The sequence below is a fragment of the Mesocricetus auratus genome, unplaced genomic scaffold (assembly GCF_017639785.1).
Source record: "Mesocricetus auratus isolate SY011 unplaced genomic scaffold, BCM_Maur_2.0 Super-Scaffold_100011, whole genome shotgun sequence".
NCBI lineage: Eukaryota > Metazoa > Chordata > Mammalia > Rodentia > Cricetidae > Mesocricetus > Mesocricetus auratus.
In genome coordinates, this window is record NW_024429195.1 from 26,914,176 (window position 1) to 26,937,636 (window position 23,461).

General features: G+C 45.9%; 1 protein-coding gene across 5 annotated transcripts in view; it reads left to right on the forward strand.

Annotated features, from left to right (window-relative positions):
* The first annotated feature begins 1,602 nt into the window (after window positions 1–1,602).
* The window catches only part of Trpc3 (transient receptor potential cation channel subfamily C member 3), a 65,244-nt gene continuing 43,385 nt past the window's right edge, over window positions 1,603–23,461 (forward strand). For 3 of the 5 annotated variants that reach the window (XM_040754490.1, XM_040754488.1, XM_040754489.1), the window contains exons 1-2: window positions 1,603–1,953; window positions 19,242–20,013. In XM_040754490.1, the coding sequence (XP_040610424.1) occupies window positions 1,775–1,953; window positions 19,242–20,013 (951 nt within the window). In that variant the 5' untranslated portion in view covers window positions 1,603–1,774. The remainder of the gene's footprint in view (window positions 1,954–19,241; window positions 20,014–23,461) is intronic. The other 2 variants (XM_040754486.1, XM_040754487.1) reach the window with 1 other exon arrangement.

Genomic DNA, 23,461 nt, shown 5'->3' on the forward strand with positions numbered 1-23,461 from the left:
TACTTAAACATGTGGGTATCTTTGGTAACTATTACATTATAGGCTTTCTGCGGTTAAAAAAGTGAAGGGTGGGTGTATGCTAGGTAGGGTGGTGGGGGAAACTCGGGAGGGGCTCGAGGCTGGTAGATGGTTTTTAGATGGGCACAAATAAGAAAGCAGCATTTACTACTGAGAGTACAGAAGAGTTTCAAACTCTACAATGAGGACTTTAGGAAAATCTTGTATTATTAGGATGATTTATTGGTACTAGTGGCACTCATTTCATTGGGTCAATTATTCTTACTGTTAAGTTATAAGCTGGGTTTGAATGACCCAAATTTCTGTGTAAAAGGTCTTGTTTCTGCCATTGGTAATAAGTTATTACCTAAGGCTAACAGAATATTCACCCAGAGTATGTCTGTGGAACTCCACCTCACACTCAAATGGATTATCTTTGGTATTTCTTGGCATGGTGATTACCACGCTGGTATGTATGTGAATCTTTGATGTATTGCAGAAGGCGTCTGCCTGCCTTAGGTAACAAAAAGTCTTGAATACTCCCTGGGTCTGATGGGAACTTTCGCGTACCTGCTCACAAGGGGTGATTCACTCAGTCTCTGTAGCCCATGGTGTCCTCATCTGTAAGAGGCATACAGCCTAGTGAATAGCTCACAGATGGAGGCACCTAGCCCTGGGCACTGGGTGCCATTCCCAGCTCCAAGACTAACAAATAGAATGACAATAACAAGATACCTAGGTTCTCTGATCCCTAAAATGCTCAATGATCAAAGTCTGTAATTCTTCCTCCCAGAAAATTGAGTTACTTTGAATTTTAAAGTGAGTTCCTTTAAGTTTTAAAAGAATTAAGTGAGGACCTGAGTTCTCTTGAAAGCCTGGGGAGGTGGGATAGGTGGATTCCTGGGCCTCCTGGCAAGCCTAGCCAAGTCCAGAAGCCCAGGGAGATTCTATCTCAAAAACCAGGGTGGATGATTCTAGGAAGGACACAAAAGTTTGGCCTCTGGCCTCCATACACACCAACACACATGTTCACCAACCGCTATAATTTAGAGGCTGAAGCTGAAGGATTGCAGTGAGGTCGAGGCCAGCCTGTGCCAGATATTAAGTTTCATGTCATCCTGGGCCACCTTGTCTCAAAAGAATTTTTTTCTGTAAAATACTTCTTGAAAAGTATAGTACGCTAGAGTTGGATACTTGGCGACTGTAAAAACTAAAGCATCCTGCACATTAAACACTGACCTGCTGTGAGGAACTGGTACTCAGGAACCGCACTTAAACAGCCAGTGGGTTCAACTAAGCCTGACAACAGCGAATTAGCAATGCTTTGGAAATATAGAGAGCTGAGCGTGCATAAAAACCGATTCCGGGAAGACTAACAAGTCGACGATTCCTTTTCCTTCCCTAGGACACTTGGGTCTGCAGATGCAAGGGGATTCTGGGGCTCGGGTAGAAAGGAGAGTGGAGGGAAGTTTCTGCTGCTTCTCAGCTCCCCACCTGCTGTTCTGTCTGCTTCCTGCGCCGCGCAGTCTGCCAGGGACTGGTCCTCCCACCCCTCCCTCCTCCCTTCTCCCTCCTCCCTCTCCTCGCAGGGAAACCACGCCGTCTCGCCGCGATGCTGTCGGGCCGGCAGACCGTGCGCAGCCGGCATCGCGGCCGCAGTCCCCGAGCTCCGTTGCAGGTCGCGCGCTCGGCCCGGGCGTCCCCGTCGCTGCGACCCCCGGGGCTTGTCGCGGGGCGGCTGGGCTGTTGACTGCGGGCGGCGCCGCGCTCCGCCACTATGTCCACCAAGGTCAGGAAGTGCCGGGAGCCCGCGAGGGTGACCTTGCCTGTGCCGGAGGAGGAGGATGGCGAGGCCGAGGGAGCCGAGCCGCAGCGCCGCTGCCGGGGCTGGAGGGGTGTCAACGGCGGGCTGGAGCCGCCCTGCCAGCGCGCGCCGCCCTCCCCGGGGCCCGACGCGTGAGTACCGGAGCGCGGCCGAGGGGGGCGGGCGGGACGGGGATCGGGACCCGCCACGCGCCGCGCCATTCCGCTTGCCCGGCGGACTCGGGCTCGGCACCCCGGTGTTGCTGAGCCGGGCCCAACCGGGCTCACTGGCTCACGTGCACGAATTGCCCGCGGACGGTCGCCGACGGCGGGACTCGGGGAGGAAGAGCTGCCACCCGGACTAGGACCTCGGAACTCGAACCCCGAGCTGCCTGGAGGTCCGGGATCCTACTGTGTGCGCACGACCCGCAGCTGAGCCGCGGCAGGTGGCAGGTCCCCTCCACCTCTCCGGCCCTCCTGGGTGGAGGGCAGGCGGTGGGGCCCGGAGCGGTGCGGAGTGCAGAGTGGGTGGAAGACTTCCCCGACGGTGCACTCACACCCAAACCCCGAGGACAACGACTGTGAGAGTCGCTTAGGGGCAATTGGGTCGCTGGTTCCCAGAAGGCACAGGGCGGGTGACTCTTCCCCTTCCATCCAGTCCTGACTTCTTCTTCTCCAAGTCTCTGCTGGGTTTCCTCTCGACCAAGTAGCAGTTGACAACCGAGTGAGAAAGAACCGGTTCATTTCCAACATTGACAGCATCCAGCCAGCTTCCAGAGGCAAAGATGCTCTACTTTGCCTGGCGGTGCGCTGGGCGTGCCAAAAACGCGTGTCCTGGGAGGAAGGGTCTCGGGCCCGGGGACCCACGTTGGTGGTGGCTCTGCCGGCTGGACAGGTGGCTTTCTGTCCGGGCACGGGCTCTGCAGCACCGCCTACTGCCCGAAGCCTGCCCGTTGCCGGTCCGTGGCTTGGGGTGGTCCGACCCGCGGAGAACTCAGGCCTGAGCCAGGCCCCGCGGGACTTGACAGGCTAGTAAGGAACATAAACAGAAATCGGTAGCTGGGAGCGGATCTTTCAGGAAAGGTCCGATTTAAAGTCAGCTGCTCATCCTGGCGAAATTCAGTGACTGGTGAAAGAGCGTGCAGTGGAAATGGAGTGTGCCCCAGGAAATGGAGAGAAGGAAGGAGCATCCTTTGGGATTACATCCCGGTTAACTGCTGCCTCACTTCCACCCTCTAAAGTTTGAGAATATCGTCTACTTTTTCTTTGTGCCAGACTGGGTTTTTAATGAACACGTATAGTTTCTTGATTTTTACAAAATTCTTCTATTACCTTAAATAACGAGGACAAAAGGCACTTAACACTGCTGTCCGCGAAAGTAGGACGGATTAGAAATTAGGGCTCTCCCCTCTGAAGTTTGAGGTGGGTTACACAAAGCCCGGGAGCGGGTTCTTCTGGAGGCTTACTACCTGACTGCTGTCATCACTCCTTTCACACATCTACCGACTTACACACTGCAACAATGTGTCGTTCCTCATTTCTTAAGGTCGAAAGGACCGGTCACTTTAAGGAGCAGTGTTTACTTGACACTTGGTGACATCAGAGACTGGCTTGATACCTGCTGTGGGGAGCAGTTCTGTTCCTCCTATTGTGTTGAGTAAAGTCACTGTGTCTCTATGTCACTGTTTAAAGGTGAGTGGTTCGGCCTTGGACTCCGAGTAGCACAGATAACCTAGCAGAGCCAGCCCCAGGGTCTCATTCAGTAACCTAGTAGCACAGCTGAGCTTAGTGCTCAGTAGAATGCTAAAACAGGGTCCCACTTGCTTTTCAAGTCCTTATCTTTGATTGATTTTTTAGGTTTGCTTATGCGTGATGGGTTTCCTCATTGCATCCTCTTTCCTTCCTTGTCATCCCTCTCCTCCCCCGCCACGCTCTCCTATGCCGCCCCCCCACACACACACACTGGTTCTCTCCCATCCTCTAGTTTCCCCATCTACTTATTGAATGCATCCCATTACTATACCCCCCCCCCCAGATTCTTCCTCTCCACTCGTAATCTTCCTTGTGGTTTGGTGACAGAATCATCACACACACTGTAGCTTATTTGTTTGGTCCACATTCCAGATTTCCACTTGGGAATTTTAGTAGGGTTGAAGGGGGAAATGCGTCATTTATTACATCACAGTGAAACATCTTCATCTTTGGAGGGAACTCTTGGTTCAACCATTGAGTCAAACAAAGCTGTTCTATCTCATTTGTTTGCAAACTGGGACCAAATAGCATCATCGGAGAGTTCCTCACTCATGAAGTTTTCAATTACAAAATACATTTGTAAACATGGAAAGTGTTAGAAGTGTGTTCTCACAAGTCTCCACTCAAAGATGTTCTCAAGGGGACCCATGTGCAAAGTGCAGGCTTCATACAAAAACCCACAAAGATGAGGAAGGAAGGATGCCTTCCTCCATGTCTGAGGCGGAGTGAGAAAGGGCTAATGGGCAATGATGCCGGAAATCTGAAGAAAGTGAGTGTTAGTCGAAGCCAAATGAAAATAGAGCTGTGAAGCGCCAGGAACAAAGGAGAGGGGATATTTGTTTGTGGAGATGTTAAAGAAACCAATATGGGCCTGAAGGATTAGCATGATACGCCAGGGTGGGCAATTACCCCACCCTTAAGACTGTGGCTTGTTTCAGGGACATGTTAGTTAACTGAGTCTGGTTGGCACATGGGGTGTGTGAAGGAGAGCCTGAGATTTGGAGACATTTTTATTCTGGCATTAATGTGAAAGGTCTTGTGTGTCAAGATATGGCAGTAGGGCGCCTTAGCTCGTTTAAAGGCAGAAGCGACGTGATCATGGTCACTGTGCACAGCAGGCATGACAGAATGTGCAGGAACAAATCAGGAGGCTGCTGTAGCTGTCAGGGCTGAGCTGGGGTTCTATGCAGGGTGGTGTCGGCGTCATAGATGGAGACTGGAAGAGAGAACATGCAAATGAAATCTAGGGGATGTGGTTTTCAGTGTACTCTGCATGAGGAGTTGTCAAAGGAAGCTGGATTGGGGTAGTTGGAATATCCTGGCCTGGCTAACCAGGACTGTTGATGCCATTGTTGGGAGGAAAGGAGCTGTGAGAAGGTTCTGACGTCTCAGATGGTTCTCATCACCGTGTCTAACAAGAGATGGAAATTCTGGGCTGGGACTCGGGAGAAGGTGAGGGCAGGCTGTTGGAGAGTTGTTCGGGAGTTGTGTGCTCACACCGCTGTCCAAAGGACCAGGACGAGAGAAGCAGAGGAGTCTAAACTAGCGCCTCGAGGGAAAACTGTTCTAAAGGAAAGGTGGAGGAAGAGGGTGAAGGTCAGGGCGGTGTCAACTCTGGGTTGCCTAGAAAACTCTGGAGAAAATGGAAACATTGGCAGTAATTGGTGACAAAAACTCAAGACAACAGATATTTATGAGTCTACTGTAAACATGAATCAATCCTAGTATGTGTGAGTGAATACCAGCAGAGTTATTGCAATTCTCAGGATGCATTCATTAACAGAGTTAGACTTGTAGGAAAGAGAGTTCTGTGCCAAATGTTAGTTATAATGAAAACAACAGTTTGTGTTTGTGTATACTCTGGCTTGAGTCACTGCTCCTTAGAGCAGGTTTTGTCACTGTCATTACAAATGAGGAAATCGGCACACACAGCCACAGAATTTCTAAGAGTTATTAAGCAAGTCCGTGCCATCTGTTGATGCTCAGCCATTTGAAAGGGTGGCTGGGGACACGGTACTTCATATCCCACGCTGTCTAGTTGGGTCTTAGTTTCTGTGGTGGGTTTGGCTGTGGGATAAGAACCTATCATGGGGAATGGTTTAGTTATTAGATTTAAAGTACCACCTCCTCCCAGGGCTGGAGGTGAACTCCAGGTTCTCAAGTGACTGCTGAGTCTCTCTAGACTGGGGAAATTCTGACTGGGGTTGTAAAGGAAAAAGACAGGTTTCCTTACAGTAATTAATTTTCAAGTAGAGCACAGAGTGGCACTGAACTTAAGACCTTTAGTAATTTGACACTTTTCATTATACTGTTGGTTTTGTGCCCTGGAGGCACAACTTCATCCTGCGGAAGAGAGAGTTGTCATTTTGCTAGTTTGTTTTAAATTATTTTTATACAGTGTCAAAGAAATACACAAATATAGCTTTGCATGGTAGACAGAACTTAAAAAGCTTTTGTGAATGGCAACCCCAGCCTTTCCCTTCTTCCTTCTCTCTTCTAGACACTTCCATTCAGCTCCATCATGTGCTGACATCTTGTTACACCAGCACTGGCATACCATCAGAAGTCTTGAGAAGTTTTGCTAACATATGCCTCTTATTCTCCCCTCATCTTCCACAGCGTGAATTGTTACAATTTCTGGCCAACATCTTAAGGTCTTCATTATTTAGTCATGCAGCCACATTACTTTTAGCTAACGAATAGTATACTATTTCTTTTATAGTTCCATATTTTTCTTAAAATAACTATTTGTCACATTTGGGTTTTGGTTTTTTAGCTAAGTCTTCTACTGTCCCCAACAGAGATTGTTTTCCTGAAAATATTCCTTCTAGTTTTTTCTGACTTGCTTTGCCTGTGACCTTATAGAGTGGTCTGTTTATCCCTGCTCTTCTGGGCCCTGGGAGAGGGAGGGTGGTCTTTGCACTGCCAGAATACTTGGTGAACCCTTTGACCTGGAGTTAATTTGTTCTGAGAAATTTTCTTGCATTACTTTCCAAAAGGTTTCTTTTGTTGTTGCAATGTTTCTTAATCACTATTTTCTGTGTCTCCAGAGAGTCCATATTCTCTTTTCTGTAGAAGAGTGTAATGGTTGTCATTTGATTGTGTCTGCTGGGGTTCCTTGTCTAGACTTCAGCAGGTCACTCCTTTCAGGATGCAGCCTGATCTTTCCTTTCTAGAAGGCCCTGAACTTGCGACCTTGCCTGCCAGGGCCGACCTGCTTCCTGCTGTGCTGTCTGGAACACCTGCCTTTCCCCTAAATAATGAAACTCTAGGACCTCTCAGTGCCAGCTGTACATGTCATGGCTTGGAGTCACAGATGTCTCTTGTTTTTAAGGGCTTTGTGTTACTATTTGTTCTCTTATCCGTGGAGGAAATTTGGAGAGAAGGGGGGTAAGAAAGTCCTTTATTCCTTTGCTTGAAACCAAACACGCCTGTGGCTGTGGAGTGTTTATTTACAGCTGACAGCATGTTTTATGTCAGAGCTGCGACTGCAGAAGGAAGAATGTTTGTGGTCATGACAGGGTTTTAAGCAAATGGGTAGGTAATCGTTTCCGCGGTGGGGTAAGGACCCCATGTCCCCATCCCACGCCATCTTAGAACTGCTTCTCCACGTTTAACAGACACGGAGAGTCTCGTGTTTGAGAAGGGAGCCATGTCCCTTGCTTTCTTTTACAAATGCAGAAGCTGAAGGAACAACTGGATATCTAAGTCACAGCAGTCCCAGGTCATCTGAAATATCCAGGTTCCCAGGGCTGTGCTGTTTGCGCTGTGGCCTCCTTTAGTTAACACGTTTATCTCTTCCTCAAAGACATTTTAAAATAAATTTACTCCAGGGAAGAACAATATAGGCAACTATTAATTAGCATTAACTCATTTGTGAGATCCAATTAAGTCATCGTTGCAATGCAGCTGCTGACGGCAGATCAACTTGAGAATGCTTGCGAGATAAGTAGGAGGACCAAGCCAGGGCAAAGGAGAGAAGAGGACCTCTCCAAACCAAAGCGACCCTGCCAAGTGTTACTGCCATCCATGGCTTGCCTCAGTGCCACAGAGGGAGCGGTTCCCAATCCTACACTGCCCATCCTCTGATGAGTAGGACATTAGGAAGTTTCATTCCTGTGATGGAATAGCAAGTGTCTCGTTCTTTCTCTCTTCTTTAAATTTATCTTTGACCATTAAGCTTTTCCTGCCTACAGTGTCCCATAAACCATAACCCCAGTTTACAATTTGACAATAAAAAAACCATAGAAAAAGTGTTGGTGGAAGAAAGCAGTTGGCAGAACTCATGTACCCTTGGTAGGAAAGGGGCCTGATTATCCTGGCTCCTCAGGGAGCATAATCACCTTGCCTGGGCACAGGCATCTGAGGAGAGGGCTCTGGCTCTCAGCCTACCTCCTGCTGCCTTTAACATATAACAGTATTACTAAGTGGGGAGTCTAGCTAGCGCCTTGCAGGGTGACCTTCGGGGAGTCTGGCCCTCCACAGAGGGGCTGGGTATGGACTGGGGGTGGCCAACTTCACACTTGTACAGAAGGGAAACAGCAGTGACATTATGAGAATAATTAGGCCCGCTATGCACTCTGCCTTTAATTTAGCATCTGGGTCAGGGATAGTTAACTCCTGTTACCTAGTTAGAGACTCTCCTATTAAGAGAAACTAAACTTAGCATGGTGGCTTATACCTGTAATCCCAGCGTTCAGGATGCTGAGGCAAGAGAATCACTATGAGTTTGAAGCTGGGCTATATAGGAAAGACCATGTCCCCAAAACCAAAACAAATAAACGAAATAAATAGGAAGAATCCTCTCCTCAGAATTAAAAAATTAAGCAGTAAGACATACCTGATACTGCCGTTTTTTAATGGTATTGAAATGCCGACGGATGTGTAATGTGTTAAGGAAAGAGGTCACCTCAATGGTTTTTCACTCCAGCTTAATATCTCTAGATGCATTTTATCAAATGAAGTTGGTGATTTGAATTTTCTGATGAAACAGGGTGATGAGGGGACTGGAGCAGACATCTGAAAGACTCAGACTTTGGACTTTGAACATGGATGTTCATGAGAAAAAGCCAGGTCTCTCTGCTTTTCATGAAATAATAGGCAAAGCATGCACAGTTAATATAGTGATTAATATTTAAGTAGCCAATATTAGAGTCTCTTGAGTCAGTCGATTTTTGTCATTTGAATTCATTTTGTCTTTATTCTTATTCCATTATGTAGTGACTCCATAGGATTTTCTATTTTATCTCTAGTCTTCTGAAATGTTATAAAACAATTTCAAATGGTATCATGAAAATTAATTTATTTTACAAGGAAGGCCAAATTATTAATTAATCATTAGACATTACTAATTTTATTGTGTAATCCCTATCTGCCCTCAGATTTCCCTGGTAAGACATACTTTATATAGCGTCAAAATCAAAAGGCATCTAACTTACCAAATGCTTCTGGACTAGGGTGTACTAAGAACCAAAGGTAATTAAACAGAAATCTATAATTGAAAAGTTGATTGAAAGAGTGGTTGTTTATATTACTTTAATAACTGATTATTAATTTTCATTAATGCATTCATCTATTCTTTTTATTGAAAAGTTACATATTGTCATATGTGACTAATGGTACTCTGTGGTCTGAGGGAAAACTGTCTCTTCCTTGAGTCTGAGACGTAACAATTAGTATTGGTGCCATATGACCACCCATTTTTCAGCAGGTACTCCATCGTGTGTGAGAGCCAGGCGTATGGGCAAAGAGGCGGTCTGTGCTCTGTGGGAAATGACCGAATCCTTGAGGAGACAGGCATGAAAATGAACGAACACAGTATTGCTAAAGTTGGTTTAATGGTCTTAGGCACAAATGTATCCAGAGAGCATTAATATGTACATTCTAGGAGGTGTTTGCCTGAGTATACATATTTAAGAAGTTTCCTCAAGGGTCAAGCAGGAAATGCTGGAGCTCCCCTCTCTGTTCCTAGTGGGCTTTGGCAGGAGCAGCAGACTGCTCTTTTTTTTTTTTTTTTTTTTTTTTTTTGCTTTGTCTGGTTTTAGCTGCTAAGAATCTGGAAAAAATATCATTCCTACTTTCAGAAGAAGATGAAGGGGAGTGAAGAGAGACCTGAGCTTCCCCCCTACAATACCCAACAGCTTCTTGTCCCTTACAGTTAACATACACCTAGAAGGTTTGCTATTCATTAATAATTCTGAATGTGGACCAGGTCTGGTGGTATATACCTTTAATTCCATCACTTGGGAGTTAGAGGCCGGTGTATCTCTGAAAGTTCAAGGCCAGCCTGGCCTATACAGTGAGTTGTAGGCCAACCAAGGTTACACAGTAAGACCCTGTCTTTAAAAAAAGAAGTCTGATGGAATTCTGACCAACAGCAACTTAGAGATAAGGCCCAGCTATTTTCCAGATCTGTTAAGTGTGGAGATCTCTATATTTTACTTTTGTGGCATGGACATCATTTTTGTAACATTTATATATTTTTTGGTGTGGGGGCCTATGGAGGTCAGAAAGAACTTGCTGCTAAGCCATCTCTCCAACACTACATGGGAATCTTTGTAGAGGGAAGCTATGCCGTCTTCATTGCTACATGAAGTGTCTTCTTTTGCTGGTTTGGTTGTTATGGTGATGATGGGCTGTGATGTCTGACGTGTGCAGGCACTTACAGACTCAGCAGTGGTGGTACTCACACACTTAGGGGTTACAGAAGTCCAGAGTGGCTGCCGGGACACTTCTTTCTCTTCACGATCACATGTTAAGAGATATGAGTTTGGACCGGGTGGTGGTGGTGCACCCCTTTAATCCCAGCACTTGGGAGGCAGAGGCAGGTGGGTCTCTGTGACTTCCAGGCTAGCCTGGTCTACTGAGCAAGTTCCAGGACATGCTCCAAAGCAATACAGAGAAACCCTGTCTCAAAAAACAAACAAACAAACAAACAAAAGAGACAGACAGACAGACACAGAGAGAGATGCAAGTTTGGGGTAGCTCTGTTGAGCTCTTGGTGGGATTTCTTCTCTTATTGTCGCCTGTAGGAATGCTGAATAACATTAGATGTTTCCAGCAGTGGCTACACTGATTGGCAGACGCTGCTCACTGGGGGACTATAGTTTGTCTGTTTCTCCCTGGACTATAGGTTGTCTGTTTCTTGGCATTTCATTGCTCATTTTCAGGTCCTTGTCAGAGCGTTCAGCGTCTCTCCACCCACTGTCCCCAGTACAAGTAGCACAGTGGTTGCTTGGTGACTCATTGTGTTTCTCACCTATAGCTCCTTCTGGCTTTCCTGCCCCTCACGACATGAGCGGTGGGGTTCTGGTCAGCTGGCTCAGCTTCTGTCTTCAGTGTGACAAAGTGCTCCGTCAAAGCACTTTTGCGTTATTCTGTTTAGCATTCAGATGACTTTTTTTTTCAACACAGGGTTTCTCTGTGTGTAAACCAGGATGGCCTCAAACTCACAGAGACCCTGCCTGCCTCTGCCTCCCGAGTGCTGGGATTAAAAGTGTGCCCTACCACTGCCCAGCTTCAGATGGCCTTTTTATCAGCAGCAGAAGTATCAACTAGCTAGTGTTTCAAACATTGACTGAACTGTTCCGGGCCTTGTAGAGAAGACATAAGAAGTTTAAAGTAAGTATTGAACGCTTAGCCTCTATCAAACTGTGCCACTCAAGAGAACACTCCAGGAGACAGAAATCAAGGAGGGCCATAATCGTCGCAGTTTATGAAGTTAACCACACCACAGAAGTCCAGGTCCATGTGGTCAAGGGTAATTGCAGAAAGGACGAAAGACCTCCGTTTCAGAGTGAACACCTAGGCTTCACCCTGGGGAACTTAACCTTCTTTCTTAAGGTACAGTGTGAACTGGACCATGGCAAGAAAAAATGATGAAGGACAGAATTAAGATGTTCAGGGATGGAAACAACAGCAGGAAGAACATTCCAGAAGCAGGTATAGTGGAGTCAAGAAATCACAACAGCTTAGATGAGCAGAGCTTCCTCTTGAGTCTTCAGTGGACTGAATACAAAAGACAGTATAACCCAATTCCAATATGTGGTGGAAATTAGTTTTAAGTTTTCTGTTTTGTTTTCTTTGCTTACTAAACAGATACTTACTCAGCAAGTGAATTAAGCAATCAATAAATTAAGCAATTAAGTTAATTAAGCAATTAAGCAGTTACATGAGCTGACAGGGAGAGAAGATCTGCTCTATATTACCCAGGAATGTGGCCAACTAGGGCAGTGTGTTTTTGTATCCAGAGTCAGTGCATAAAGGCTTTTCCTTCCCGAGTCTCTCTCCAGTCTCTAAAGAGGTTTAGCTCTATATGGCCCAGCTGTACCCATCATTGAGCATGCTTGGAGAGATGCTTGAAGGCTGACCTCATTTAGCTGTTTGATGGTATAGTGAAAGTGTTCTTTGCATGGTTTTCAATAATCCCAGGAAACCATCCCTTCCCCTGCTCTTGGGGGGAGGGGATTACATGTCCCTGGGGCCCCCACCAGGTATCCTTTGATAGATAAAAACTATGCCCCCACTTTGTTGAAAGAAGTGTCTTCTCTTGCTGGTTTGGTTGTTATGGTGATGATGGGCTGTGAAGGATGATGTTGAGAAGCTGTGACGAGGGTTGATCTTTGACTCTTTTCTGCTCTCAGGACCACATTTGGTACCCACTTGGGTTTTTCTTGTCAGGGGAAGCAACTTAATCTTGGCTGATTTGCTTTATAAGGAAAAAGTGCTATCTCTTTGTTGGATTACAGCTGGCATTCCTGGTGGCCATGGCATCCTCCATCTCCCTCCGGGCACCAGCAGTCCACCTACCCTTGGTACTTCACCCTGGCTTTGATGCAGGCACCCTGGACCTCATCTTACATGGGAGTAAGAAGTGGCGGGAGAGAGCTCCCACCGCACCAACCTCTCTACTGCCTCTAGGAAACACCTACTCGTCCTGGTCATCCGGAAACCACACGCCCCTTGTGATTCCCGTTATTCTCTTTGTTCTTTTCTTTCCAAGGACAGTGGGCATCATGCTCTGCTGTGGAAAGCGGGAGAACTATCCTGTCCATGTGATGAGGTTGTGCTGTGGTGAGGTCCTTCAGAATAAATGAATAAAGGAATTGAGCAGGTTCAGCCATGGATGCCTCCTTTTCCCACAAATTCTTCTTATAAAACCCTACTTTTTCTTGTAAAACCCAGAATATTAGCTTGATCTTTTTTTGTATTGCATGCTCACTCTCCCATAAGCAGGAAAGGTACTCACTCAACGAGGGCAAAGCCCTCATATTTGGAAACACAAACTAAAATTTAAAAAAAAACACATTAACACATCTTTAGACAATAGCTTTGACAGTATAGGAGGAAGGGAGGCTGTGTGTTTACAGGATGGATGGGATGAATTTGAGAACAGGTTTGGCTAGGCCAGGTAGAGGGGACTGTGGACATTCCTGAATGTTAATTAGAATGACTCTGAAATATGTAGTAGGGGACTGTGAGATGAGGCATGGTAGACCAGCGTCTGAGAAAGACACCATGCTGGGGTGACTGTGGCTGCAGAGGGTTGGAGCATCAGGAACACCAAAGGGGACAGGGTCCACTGCCTCCCAGGCCTGTGCTTCACTGGATGTGACCTTAGAAAGGGTGTTTAAGGTCAGTTTTGGTGTTTATGAGGCAGAGAGTAAAAAACTTTGCTTCATAATATTGTTTGGAGAATTAAATCTGATAGTGCCTTGAAAACACAGTGCACATGTCAGGTGCTCAGCAAGGCTGACCTGCTTTACCTCCTGTCTGTACCGCAGAGCTGCCGTGATAACCCGGTGGTGACTTGATGAAGCCCTGGAGGGTGGTGCCGGCAAGGATGGGAAGACAGATCCGCCATGAGAGCTGCCCAAAGCTTCAGGACTCTGTGACTGGCAGGATCAAATCCTGGGCCACAGATGACCTTGACGGATGTTTCCCAATCTGACCATGACTTTAAAGATGCACATGCTAGGAATGCAGGGATACCCCTGAGTTACAGGTTGGGTAGCTGTTCGGGGGACCCTTAGGTCACATGGGAAGACAGGTAGCTCAGCTGCACAGACACTTAGGAGCACCTCTCCACAGACACCGGGATGTGCTCCACGGATAATGATAAGTAAGAAATGACCTTCGTATTTGGGATTGAGTGTGGTAGCGGCACTAAAGGAATACTTGTTAACATGCTGCTGTAAAATTTAAATTACTTTAATGGGCCTTTAAAACTCATGGAGTATAGGTTAAAAGACAAATATCCGTCTAGAAAGCAGCTTCTTGATGCACAGGGATGATTGACTTTAGGCTTGAATCCTTATAAAAGGTGTAATGGATTGGTGTCCTTGGCTGAATCTGCTCAATATTTTCAACTCCCTAATTCAGTAGCCTTTTAAAAAGCTTCACTTAGTGACACATCGAGAATGTGCCTTTAAATGGTCATAGGTAAAGACACTTTGTAGGCTACTGTGGCAGTCACCTGGTAAATCAAATGTTAAATAATAACAACAGCAAAACCTAAATGATGTAGGGTTATACCTCCTTTAGCCTTTGCTATTCAAACGCAGCATTTTATCTTTCATTTCGGCAGGGCCGGTGTGACAAGTGTTGAAAAGCCGGGTAACCCAGCATGACTGGTAGAGAGTGATTCCATTGCTCTATGGTGCAGGGTCCCTTATTTTAGCATATAGGAATTGTCAAGGTTGTTCATTTAGAATACATATCCCAGGGCCACACCCCTGGGATATGCCGAATCAGCCCCTCCTGGAATAAGACTGGAAATCTGTATTTTAGCACACACTTCAGGTAGAACTCAGGTCACTGTTGCAGAAACAATATTAGGTCAGATGACTCCATGGAAAGTTATGACAACTGGGAAGTGTTGCTTGTATTTTTGCTTCTGAGTGGAGTGGAGCAGAAGGTTCCCAATGGCTGGACAAAAATAGTTCCAGAAGGATTTTTCACTGGTTTAAATGTTTGTGCAAGTACAAAGATCCCAAGAAGCACTAAAAATTCTTTAAGCAAATGTAAAGGGTCTTACTCAATTCTGTCCGTGCCAAAAAGGCCCCATCGACTGAATCTACAGCAGAAACCTGTTTTCTGACCATTTTGGAGCCTGGAATCCTGAGATGGGAGCTGACACAGTCAGGTTCTGGTGGGGACGTTTCCTGGCTGCTTTCCCCGTGTGTCCTCGTATGCTCCAGCGGCAAAACTGAGAGGGGGCGAGTTCAGTCTGTAGCGGTCAGATGGTCAGGCTGTCCACATCAGCACTGGAGAAGAAGCCTAACCCAGCCTTGCGGGGTCTGTACTGTCGGCCAGCGTGCTCCAGTGCTCGGTGGGCGCAAAGTCTCTCCAGAGCGCCCTCGAAGTGCTGACTGGGTAGAGCCATTGGATGAGGGTCTGAAGAGACGAATAACCCTGGGAAAGTGTTCTCTTAGCGTTCTCAGGGTTTGGCATCTTCGTTCTTTATTTCAAAAGTTGGAAGAGACATGTTGAGCACATCCGACTCTGGACACCTGTTTGCCTAAGGAGGCTGACTCCGCGGCATGGGTGTAGATGATGGAAGTCTGTTTCAGTTCTGTAAGGAAAGTTGAAAGATCCGCCTACTGTGGGTCACGTGGAATAAGGAGCTCTCACTCAGCTCTTTTAAGTGACTGACGGTGTAAGGTATAGTTAGTTTTGATTGAGAGGTTAGGCCTCACACTTGAGTCACTCTTAGGATCTTTTAAAGACGGCACGAGACTGCCTATTTTGACTTACGCTGTATAGAACTTACCTTAGTCACTGTTCTACTGTTCTGTTGCTGTGGAAAGACACCATGGCCAAGGCAATTTTTTTTGTGTGTGTGACAGGGTTTCTCTGTATTGTTTTGGAGGCTGTCCTGGAACTCGCTCTGTAGACCAGACTGGCCTCGAACTCACTTACAGAGATCCACCCGCCTCTGCCTCCCCAGTGCTGGGATACAAGGCGTGTGCTACCAACGCCCGGCCCAAGGCAACTCTTTTTTTTTGTTGTTGTTGTTTGAAGATTTATTTATTATGAACATACTGTTCTGCCTGCATATGTTCCTGCATGTCAGAAGGGGGCATCAGATCTCATTACGAATGGTTGTGAGCCATCATGTGGTTGCTGGGAATTGAACTCAGGACCTCTGGAAGAGCAGTCAGTATTCTTAACCTCTGAGCCATCTCTCCAGCCCCCCCCCCAAGGCAACTCTTATAAAAGAAAGTGTTTAATTGGGCTGGCTTACAGTTTCAGAGCCTTAGTTCATGTCCAGCATGGTGGGGAGCATAGTGGCTTAGAGGCAGGAGTATCTGAGAGTGGTAGCTGAGAGCTTTACATCCTGATCCACAGGCAACAGTCAAGGAGAGAAAGGGGGAGCTTTGGAAACCTCAAAGACACCCCCCAATGACACACCTCCTCCAACAAGGCCACACCTACTCTGGCAGGGCTTTACCTCCTAATCCTTCCCAAACAGTTCCATTAACCAAGCATTTAAGCATTTGAACCCATGGGGACCATTCTTATTCACATCACCACAGTACTAAAATCAAACGTTTTAGTTCCAGTATACATTGTGTAGATAAAGGTTCTGGAAAAATACATATTGAAGAAAACTTTAACATGCTAAAATATTTGATTTATAACACAAGGACTCTAGGTTAAAAACATTGTATGATAAATGAGATTCATGACAGATGAGTAGATTTTAGCTGCTCTCATCAAATCCCATGTTCTATAATTGCATTTTGATTTTTTAAAAATATTAGCTGGTCATGGTGGCTCATAGCTTTAATCCCAGTACTTGGGAGACTAAGGCAGGCAGATAACAATGGATTCAGGGACAACCTGGACTATATAGTGAGTTCTAGGACAGAGTGATTGAGACAGACACTGTTTTTTAAAAGGAGCTAAAAATACAAAGAAATACCAGGAGAAAAACTGATGAAATAATCATTTTCTAGTATTCTCAACTCAGGCTTTTTTGCAAAAAATTGTAAGGTTATTTATATCTAGGTTCTTGTAAGAAAGTCATTAAATTAAAAATCTTGTTCATTAAGATGTGATACTTCATTCAGTCGGGATTCATTTTCCAAAGATAATCCTTATGAGTGTAAGGTGGAGTTCCACAGATGTACTCTGGGTGAATATTCTGTTAGCCTTAGGTAATAACTTATTACCAATGGCAGAAACAAGACCTTTTACACAGAAATTCTGGTCATTCAAACACAGCTTATAACTTAACAGTAAGAACGATTGACCCAATGAAATGAGTTCCACTAATACCAATAAATCATCCTAATAATACAAGATTTTCCTAAAGTCCTCATTGTAGAGTTTGAAACTCTTCTGTACTCTCAGTAGTAAATGCTGCTTTCTTATTTGTGCCCATCTAAAAACCATCTACCAGCCTCGAGCCCCTCCCGAGTTTCCCCCACCACCCTACCTAGCATACACCCACACTTCACTTTTTTAACCGCAGAAAGCCTATAATGTAATAGTTACCAAAGATACCCACATGTTTAAGTAATTGTCAGAGACTGGGCTAAAAGACGTAAGTATTTCTAAGTTCTAAACTACGCTCATAGCTGCTCAAACTGCGCATGGGGGGACAAGAGCAAGGTGGAGTCCCTCCCTGTTCTTGGGTCTCATGTCCCCGAGTTGCAGGGAGCTGCAGCTGGAATGCCATGCCTTGTTCTCTCAAGTACGTTTGGTTGACCTTCTGTGCTAAGCAGTGGGAGTTGGATATTCCTGAAGTTTGATCTAACCTGGGGTACATGGGTGCCTTCACTAGACACCCGTTTTCTCAGCACTGGAGAGCCAAGGTCTCGAGCACACAGAGCTAAGGAGAGCTGGGTGCTGGCACCCCCACTTCCTCTGCTGAGGAAGTTTCTGAATTTAGCCAGGCTCCTGGGGAAGCAGGTGTCCTTTCTCGTGAGTTTTCAAACCCTGGATCTGTGAATACATTTTTCAGTGGTAGGAGATGTTTCTGAAATACATATAATAGAAATGAAGTGACTGCTTTCCCTTCCCAGCCATTCACTTTTAAGTTGGGTTTATTTGCTTCAAAAGTCAGTAACATGGGGGAAAAAAAGCTTAACTGATACCCTTTGATATAGCTCATACCAAAAAAGATTTGACAGATTTTTTAAAAAGAAAGTTATTTTGAGCATTTGAATCAGAAAAAAAAATGTTTGCAACTGAATAAAGGTAAAGATAGAAATTTGTGTATTTATACAATATTTGACTAGTACAATGGATCAGTCATTGAGCTGTTACAGATAAGCACAATGTCAAAATTATGTAATTTATTTTGCAATGTTTTTCAGAGACTCAGAACATTTACAAGAGCTTTTACTTATAAGCACGTAAAATCTGGGACTTTTCATTTTAGTCTCCACTTTTGTAGTCCCGGGTGATGAAACCAGGGTCTGTACATGCTAGACAAGTGCTTTACAGATCATCTAGTTCTCCAGACCTTGTCTTAGGTTTTATCTTGAGTTTACTAAGTTGCCCTGACTGGCCTTGAACTTGAACCTCACCTCCTGCTTTACAGTTCCCCAGTAGCTGAGACTGTAGGTCTGTGCTGTTAGGCCGGACATTATTTATTATTTTAAAGTGGGTTTGTTGTTGTTGTTGTTGTTTTTGAGGAGACAAAGTCTTGGCCTTCTGAGTTCCAGGATTGGCACCAGGGACCACCCTCCAGGTTTAACTTCTCATTTTACATGTGGGATAAGAAGGCTCCGGAGACTTGTAACAATCACGACGTGATCTAAAGGTGCTGCACACGTCAGCCTATGGCATGACTTTGATGCAGTCAGATCTCAGCTAATGTGAGTTGTGGTAGGATTTCAGGGCACATTGTTCTGGCTAGAGGAGCAGTACCTGGAGTTATGTTCATGAAATCACACTAGAGAATTTTAATGCACCAGTCAAGAAATTTCCTTCTAGTTCAACAGGCAATTGTGTAATTTTAGTAATTAAACAATCCTATAACAAGAGTTATTGTCAATGAAGTAAATCTAGATCGATGCTTGGATTTTGTAATTGGTAAATCTTGTCTAGGTCATTGCAAAGATGAACCCTGTAAAACAAGCAAGCAAGCGAACAAACACACAAACCTTGGGTGAGGGGAAGGCTTTCCCGTAAGGGAAATTGTTAAAGCTAAGTCCTTGTTAAGATGGTACTCAACCTAATGTGGGGCTGTGTATATAATTTTGGTTTAGAATGTACAATAACTAGAGAAGGCTATTCTGTCCTGAATCTTGACAAAAAATTAACCTCCATTGAGTACTCCAGCCTGGGGCATGAATGCTGAGTGTCTGTAGACACTGTTTCCAGGATTGTTTTTCTTTTTGTCGTGGTAGAGACAAAATCCAGGTCCTCACACCTGCTAGGCCAAGTACTCTGTCGCTAAGCTATTTACCAGCAGGAACCAGGCTGAAGCTGCAGGATACTGAGTGTTTTTTTTTTACCAGGGAGGGGTAGGTGCATGAAAATTATTCCATTATTTTTCTATTTGAAGTCAGAATTAACTGGAGCTCAGGCAGCCTGTGTTAGGTGAGGGGCGACGGGATGGTTGACGTTAGCAATTTCCCCCGCCCTTCCCTGGCTTCGGGTTTGCAGCCGGGCTTGCTGGGGGAGAAAGCTACAGGCATCAAAGTCCCACACTGTTTTGTCACCCCACTGATCAGGTCCTCCGAGGGCAGCCCATCGAGGTGGCGCACTGCAGGGATGCGTGACAAGGGCAGGCGCCAGGCTGTGCGTGGCCCGGCCTTCATGTTTGGTGCTCGTGGGCCCAGCCTCACAGCTGAGGAGGAGCGCTTCCTGGACGCTGCAGAGTACGGCAACATCCCGGTCGTGCGCAAGATGCTGGAGGAGTCACAAACGCTCAATGTCAACTGTGTGGACTACATGGGCCAGAACGCGCTGCAGCTGGCTGTAGGCAATGAGCATCTGGAGGTGACCGAGTTGCTGCTGAAAAAGGAGAACCTGGCACGTATCGGAGATGCGTTGCTGCTAGCCATCAGCAAGGGCTATGTGCGCATCGTGGAGGCCATCCTCGGCCACCCAGGCTTCGCGGCCAGCCGGCGCCTGACACTTAGCCCCTGCGAGCAGGAACTGCGGGACGATGACTTCTATGCTTATGATGAGGATGGCACGCGCTTCTCGCCGGACATCACGCCCATCATCCTGGCTGCACACTGCCATAAGTACGAGGTGGTGCACCTGCTGCTACTCAAGGGCGCGCGCATCGAGCGGCCACACGACTACTTCTGTCGTTGCGCTGACTGTGCCGAGAAACAGAGGCTTGATGCCTTCAGCCACTCGAGGTCTAGGATCAACGCTTACAAGGGACTGGCCAGCCCTGCGTACTTGTCACTCTCCAGCGAGGACCCGGTGCTCACCGCCCTGGAACTCAGCAATGAACTAGCCAAGCTAGCCAACATAGAGAAGGAGTTCAAGGTAGGCCAGTGGAAGCCCCCTGTCTGCTGTGCCTGAGTCGGTTCTGCCCCGTGCCTGTTGAGATTTTGTTTGTCTGTTTTAAAGTAGATCCTCACTTTATACCTCAGGCTGGCCACAGATTCACAGCAACCCTCCTATTTCAACCTCTCAGACGTTGAGTTTCCAAGAACATGTACCGAGCTGGGCGTTGGTGGCACAAGCCTTTAATCCCAGCACGCGGGAGGCAGAAGCAGGCGGATCTCTGTGAGTTCAAAGCCAGCTTGGTCTACAGAGCGCTTCAGGACAGCCTCCAAAACAATACAGAGAAACCCTGTCTCGAAAAACAAAAAAAGAAAGAAACAAGAACATGTACCATGTCCCGTTTCTTTCTGGTTTAGACAGAGTCCTAGACTGCCCTCATACTTCATAGCCCTTGATGGTCAGGAGCTCACAGCAATCCCTCTACTTCAGCCTCCCAAGTGCTGAGATTACAGCATGGCTTGCTCTGTGGGAGATTTTAAGCTGAAAGGCACTGCTCTGATGGGTTCCCCCTTTCAATGAGACGAGCTGCAGCAGACTCACGTTGGAGACAAGGTAACACAGCCTTAGAGAGAGGTGGTGTTGGTGGCTGCTCTGTGACCTGGTTAAGTAATCAGAAGTTCCGTGTCCCCCTTTTCTAAAAGGGAGATGTGACAAGTCTGTCTCCCTTCCCGATTCTTTGTGTTCAGTTGCATGGTGTCACCTCGTCAGAAGGCTGCACGGCGTCACTGCGAGGTAAGGCTCTGCTTTCTTTTCTCCGATGGAGTGTTCTTTTCTTTGAAGTTCTGTTCGTGACCCCAAGCCTTTGTATATTTTTAGATGTAGCCATGTCCAACGTGTGCTTCACAGGCTGCGTGCATCCCAGGATAGTTATGATTTCTACTCAACACATCTGTAGACGACAGTGTCATATGGCCAAGTCGAGGCTGGGCACCCCTACCAGAATTAGAATTCAAAACGCAAATATAGAATACTACTGAAGCTATGTTATTGTTAATATTAAGGTCACTTCATTAATGGGACAAATGCCTCACCTTGAATTCCATGAACATATTTAGAGTGGTGAGTTGTGACTGTAGGATCAATCCAGAAACACAAAGGACAGCAAAGTGGTTTGCTTCCTTACAGGCTTTCTACTCTACTGGCTTTTTTAATGTGTTACTTTTTTTCTGTCAATCAGTAGTATTTTATGAGAATCCTATGTTTGTGATAGACCATTTTAAAATTTTATTCTATCGCCCCCCCTTCTATGCATTTTAAATGCTCCTACTTCTTAAAACTAGGGTGGAGTGGGTATTTCATTACAAAGGTCAAGTCCATCAGCTCTCTTCAGCAGATTTCCACTCTCCTGTTCTCCAGGTAAGGAAGTGGTTGCAAGCTCTGGCTCCTCAGCATCCACCCTTTTTAGCATAGAGTAATAGTATCAAAATGAGAGTTTACTCTGTCCTTCCAATCTTAATGTTGTTTTTCATAGTTAAATGGGTTTTTCAAGCACAATTGGCAATATAATTCAAGCTTAAGACAACCTGCTTTCTCTGGGGTTTCAAGAAAATGGCACAAATTAGTTTGCCCACTTTCAATCTACGACAAATTCCTTCAGTATTTGTCAACCCTCTCTGTGTCTTGGAGGAGTTCTGGCCTCAGTATAACCATCTTGTTAATCTATTTGTGCTTTTTTCCGATACAAATCTGCATGTTATGATGTAAAAAAAATTGAGGAAATATGGGAAAATCGAAGACTAAAATAAGTCTTGCTTAAGATCTACTCCCTGTAAGGACATCTATAATGTACCACTTGAGAAGAGTTATTTCCTTAAACCCACTATGAATTTTGTTTTTGTTTCATATTTGAGTTTTTAAGACAAGGTCTCATGTGGCCCAGGCTGGCCTTGAACTTGCTGTGTAACTGAGGAACACCTTGGGTTTTTTGATCCTCCTATCTCCATCTCTCACGTGCTTGGATTACAGATGTGCCCCCACCACACCAGGCTTGAAAACTTTTTAAACAGACCATAGGTAGAACAAGTATAAAGCTTCAAGCTTATTAGAGAGAATAGAAAAGTATCTGGGAAAAATACTTTCAGACATCGCTTCTTTATTTTTGAGATAGTCATAAAAGCATAATTCTAAATTTACTTAGTTGACACTTCAAATGTCACAGAAACTTGTCTTGTGTTCTTTATTTGATATATGTTGAAACTCTGCAAGAGAACTTCCATAAAAGGAAATATTTTCTAGGATTATGCTTTAATAATTGACTAAAGATGGTGATGTTTGCAGTTCCACATAGAGAAGCTGCCTTGGTGGAGCAATGGAAGAGAATTTGTTATTCATACTTTCCTCCTGAAGCCAGCTAGATCCACGCTAGTAATGCTCACATTAGAATCCTTTACTCTGACTCCAAGGGTCATCTCTGAGAACCTTCTGGAAGTGGGAAAATACCACAAGTAAAAAAGCAAAAGAGGAGAAAGCACACCTGAGTTCTCCAGGTCAGATGTTCCTGGGTCCAGCTTACACAGCACGTTCGGGAGTGGCCGAGTCCTCTATGAGCCAGAACGGGGCAGCTCCCCGGGACTCAGTCTCCAGAGAGCCTCTCTGCCTCAGCCCATGCCTTTTCTTCCCCACCCTTGGCCATCTCTTTGGTTCTTTCTTATCCCATCTCCGCTTGCCCTCTCACCCCCACACCCTGTCCATCTGTCTGTCAGATAGTCAAAGTCCTAACCCAGCCCTGTTGTGCTCTGACAGGAAGGACAGGACGAGTGAAGCTCATTCGGGAGGAAAGCAGGTAACCTAATTTGCCCTGTTCTGTGCTGTTCACTATATTCCTTCCCAGAGGGATTTTCAGCTCAGAGTCCTGGCCTGAAAATGAAGAGACAGACAGTGTGCTGCTCCCTGGCGAAGCACGGGGATGTTTTCCCTTTTCAGACACCTGTTTCAGCATCTTAGCGATGACCTGGAATGCAAACTTTCTCACCCTCTGCACACTCCACAGTCCCTCGGGGACGCAGAGGACACGTGAAGGTCACTGTCTCGGGAGCCTGAGCACTTGAGGTCATAGGTTTAGAGGAATTGATGGAGGATGGCCAGTGACATGTGATTAAAGTGCCAGTGTAGATGTGCAAATGATGTCTACAGCTGTTCCGAAAAATGGAGACTCGCGTCTAATCATTCGCCCATCAACGGCAAGGAAGCCTGCCGTTTATTAAGATACAAGAACACAAATTGAAATTTCCAGATTCTAACTGAGCTGGTGATGCACTTTTCTGAGAGGGAGGGAGGGAGGAAGGGAGGGAGAGAGAGAGGGAGGGAAGGAGGGAGGGAGGGAAGGATAAAAAGCTATTTCCCTGTGCCTCTGATTTTCTTTCAAAGTAGAAAGAAGTTTCAAATCCTACCACAGTAGAGTTAGAAGGAAAAGGGAAAAGAAACATGA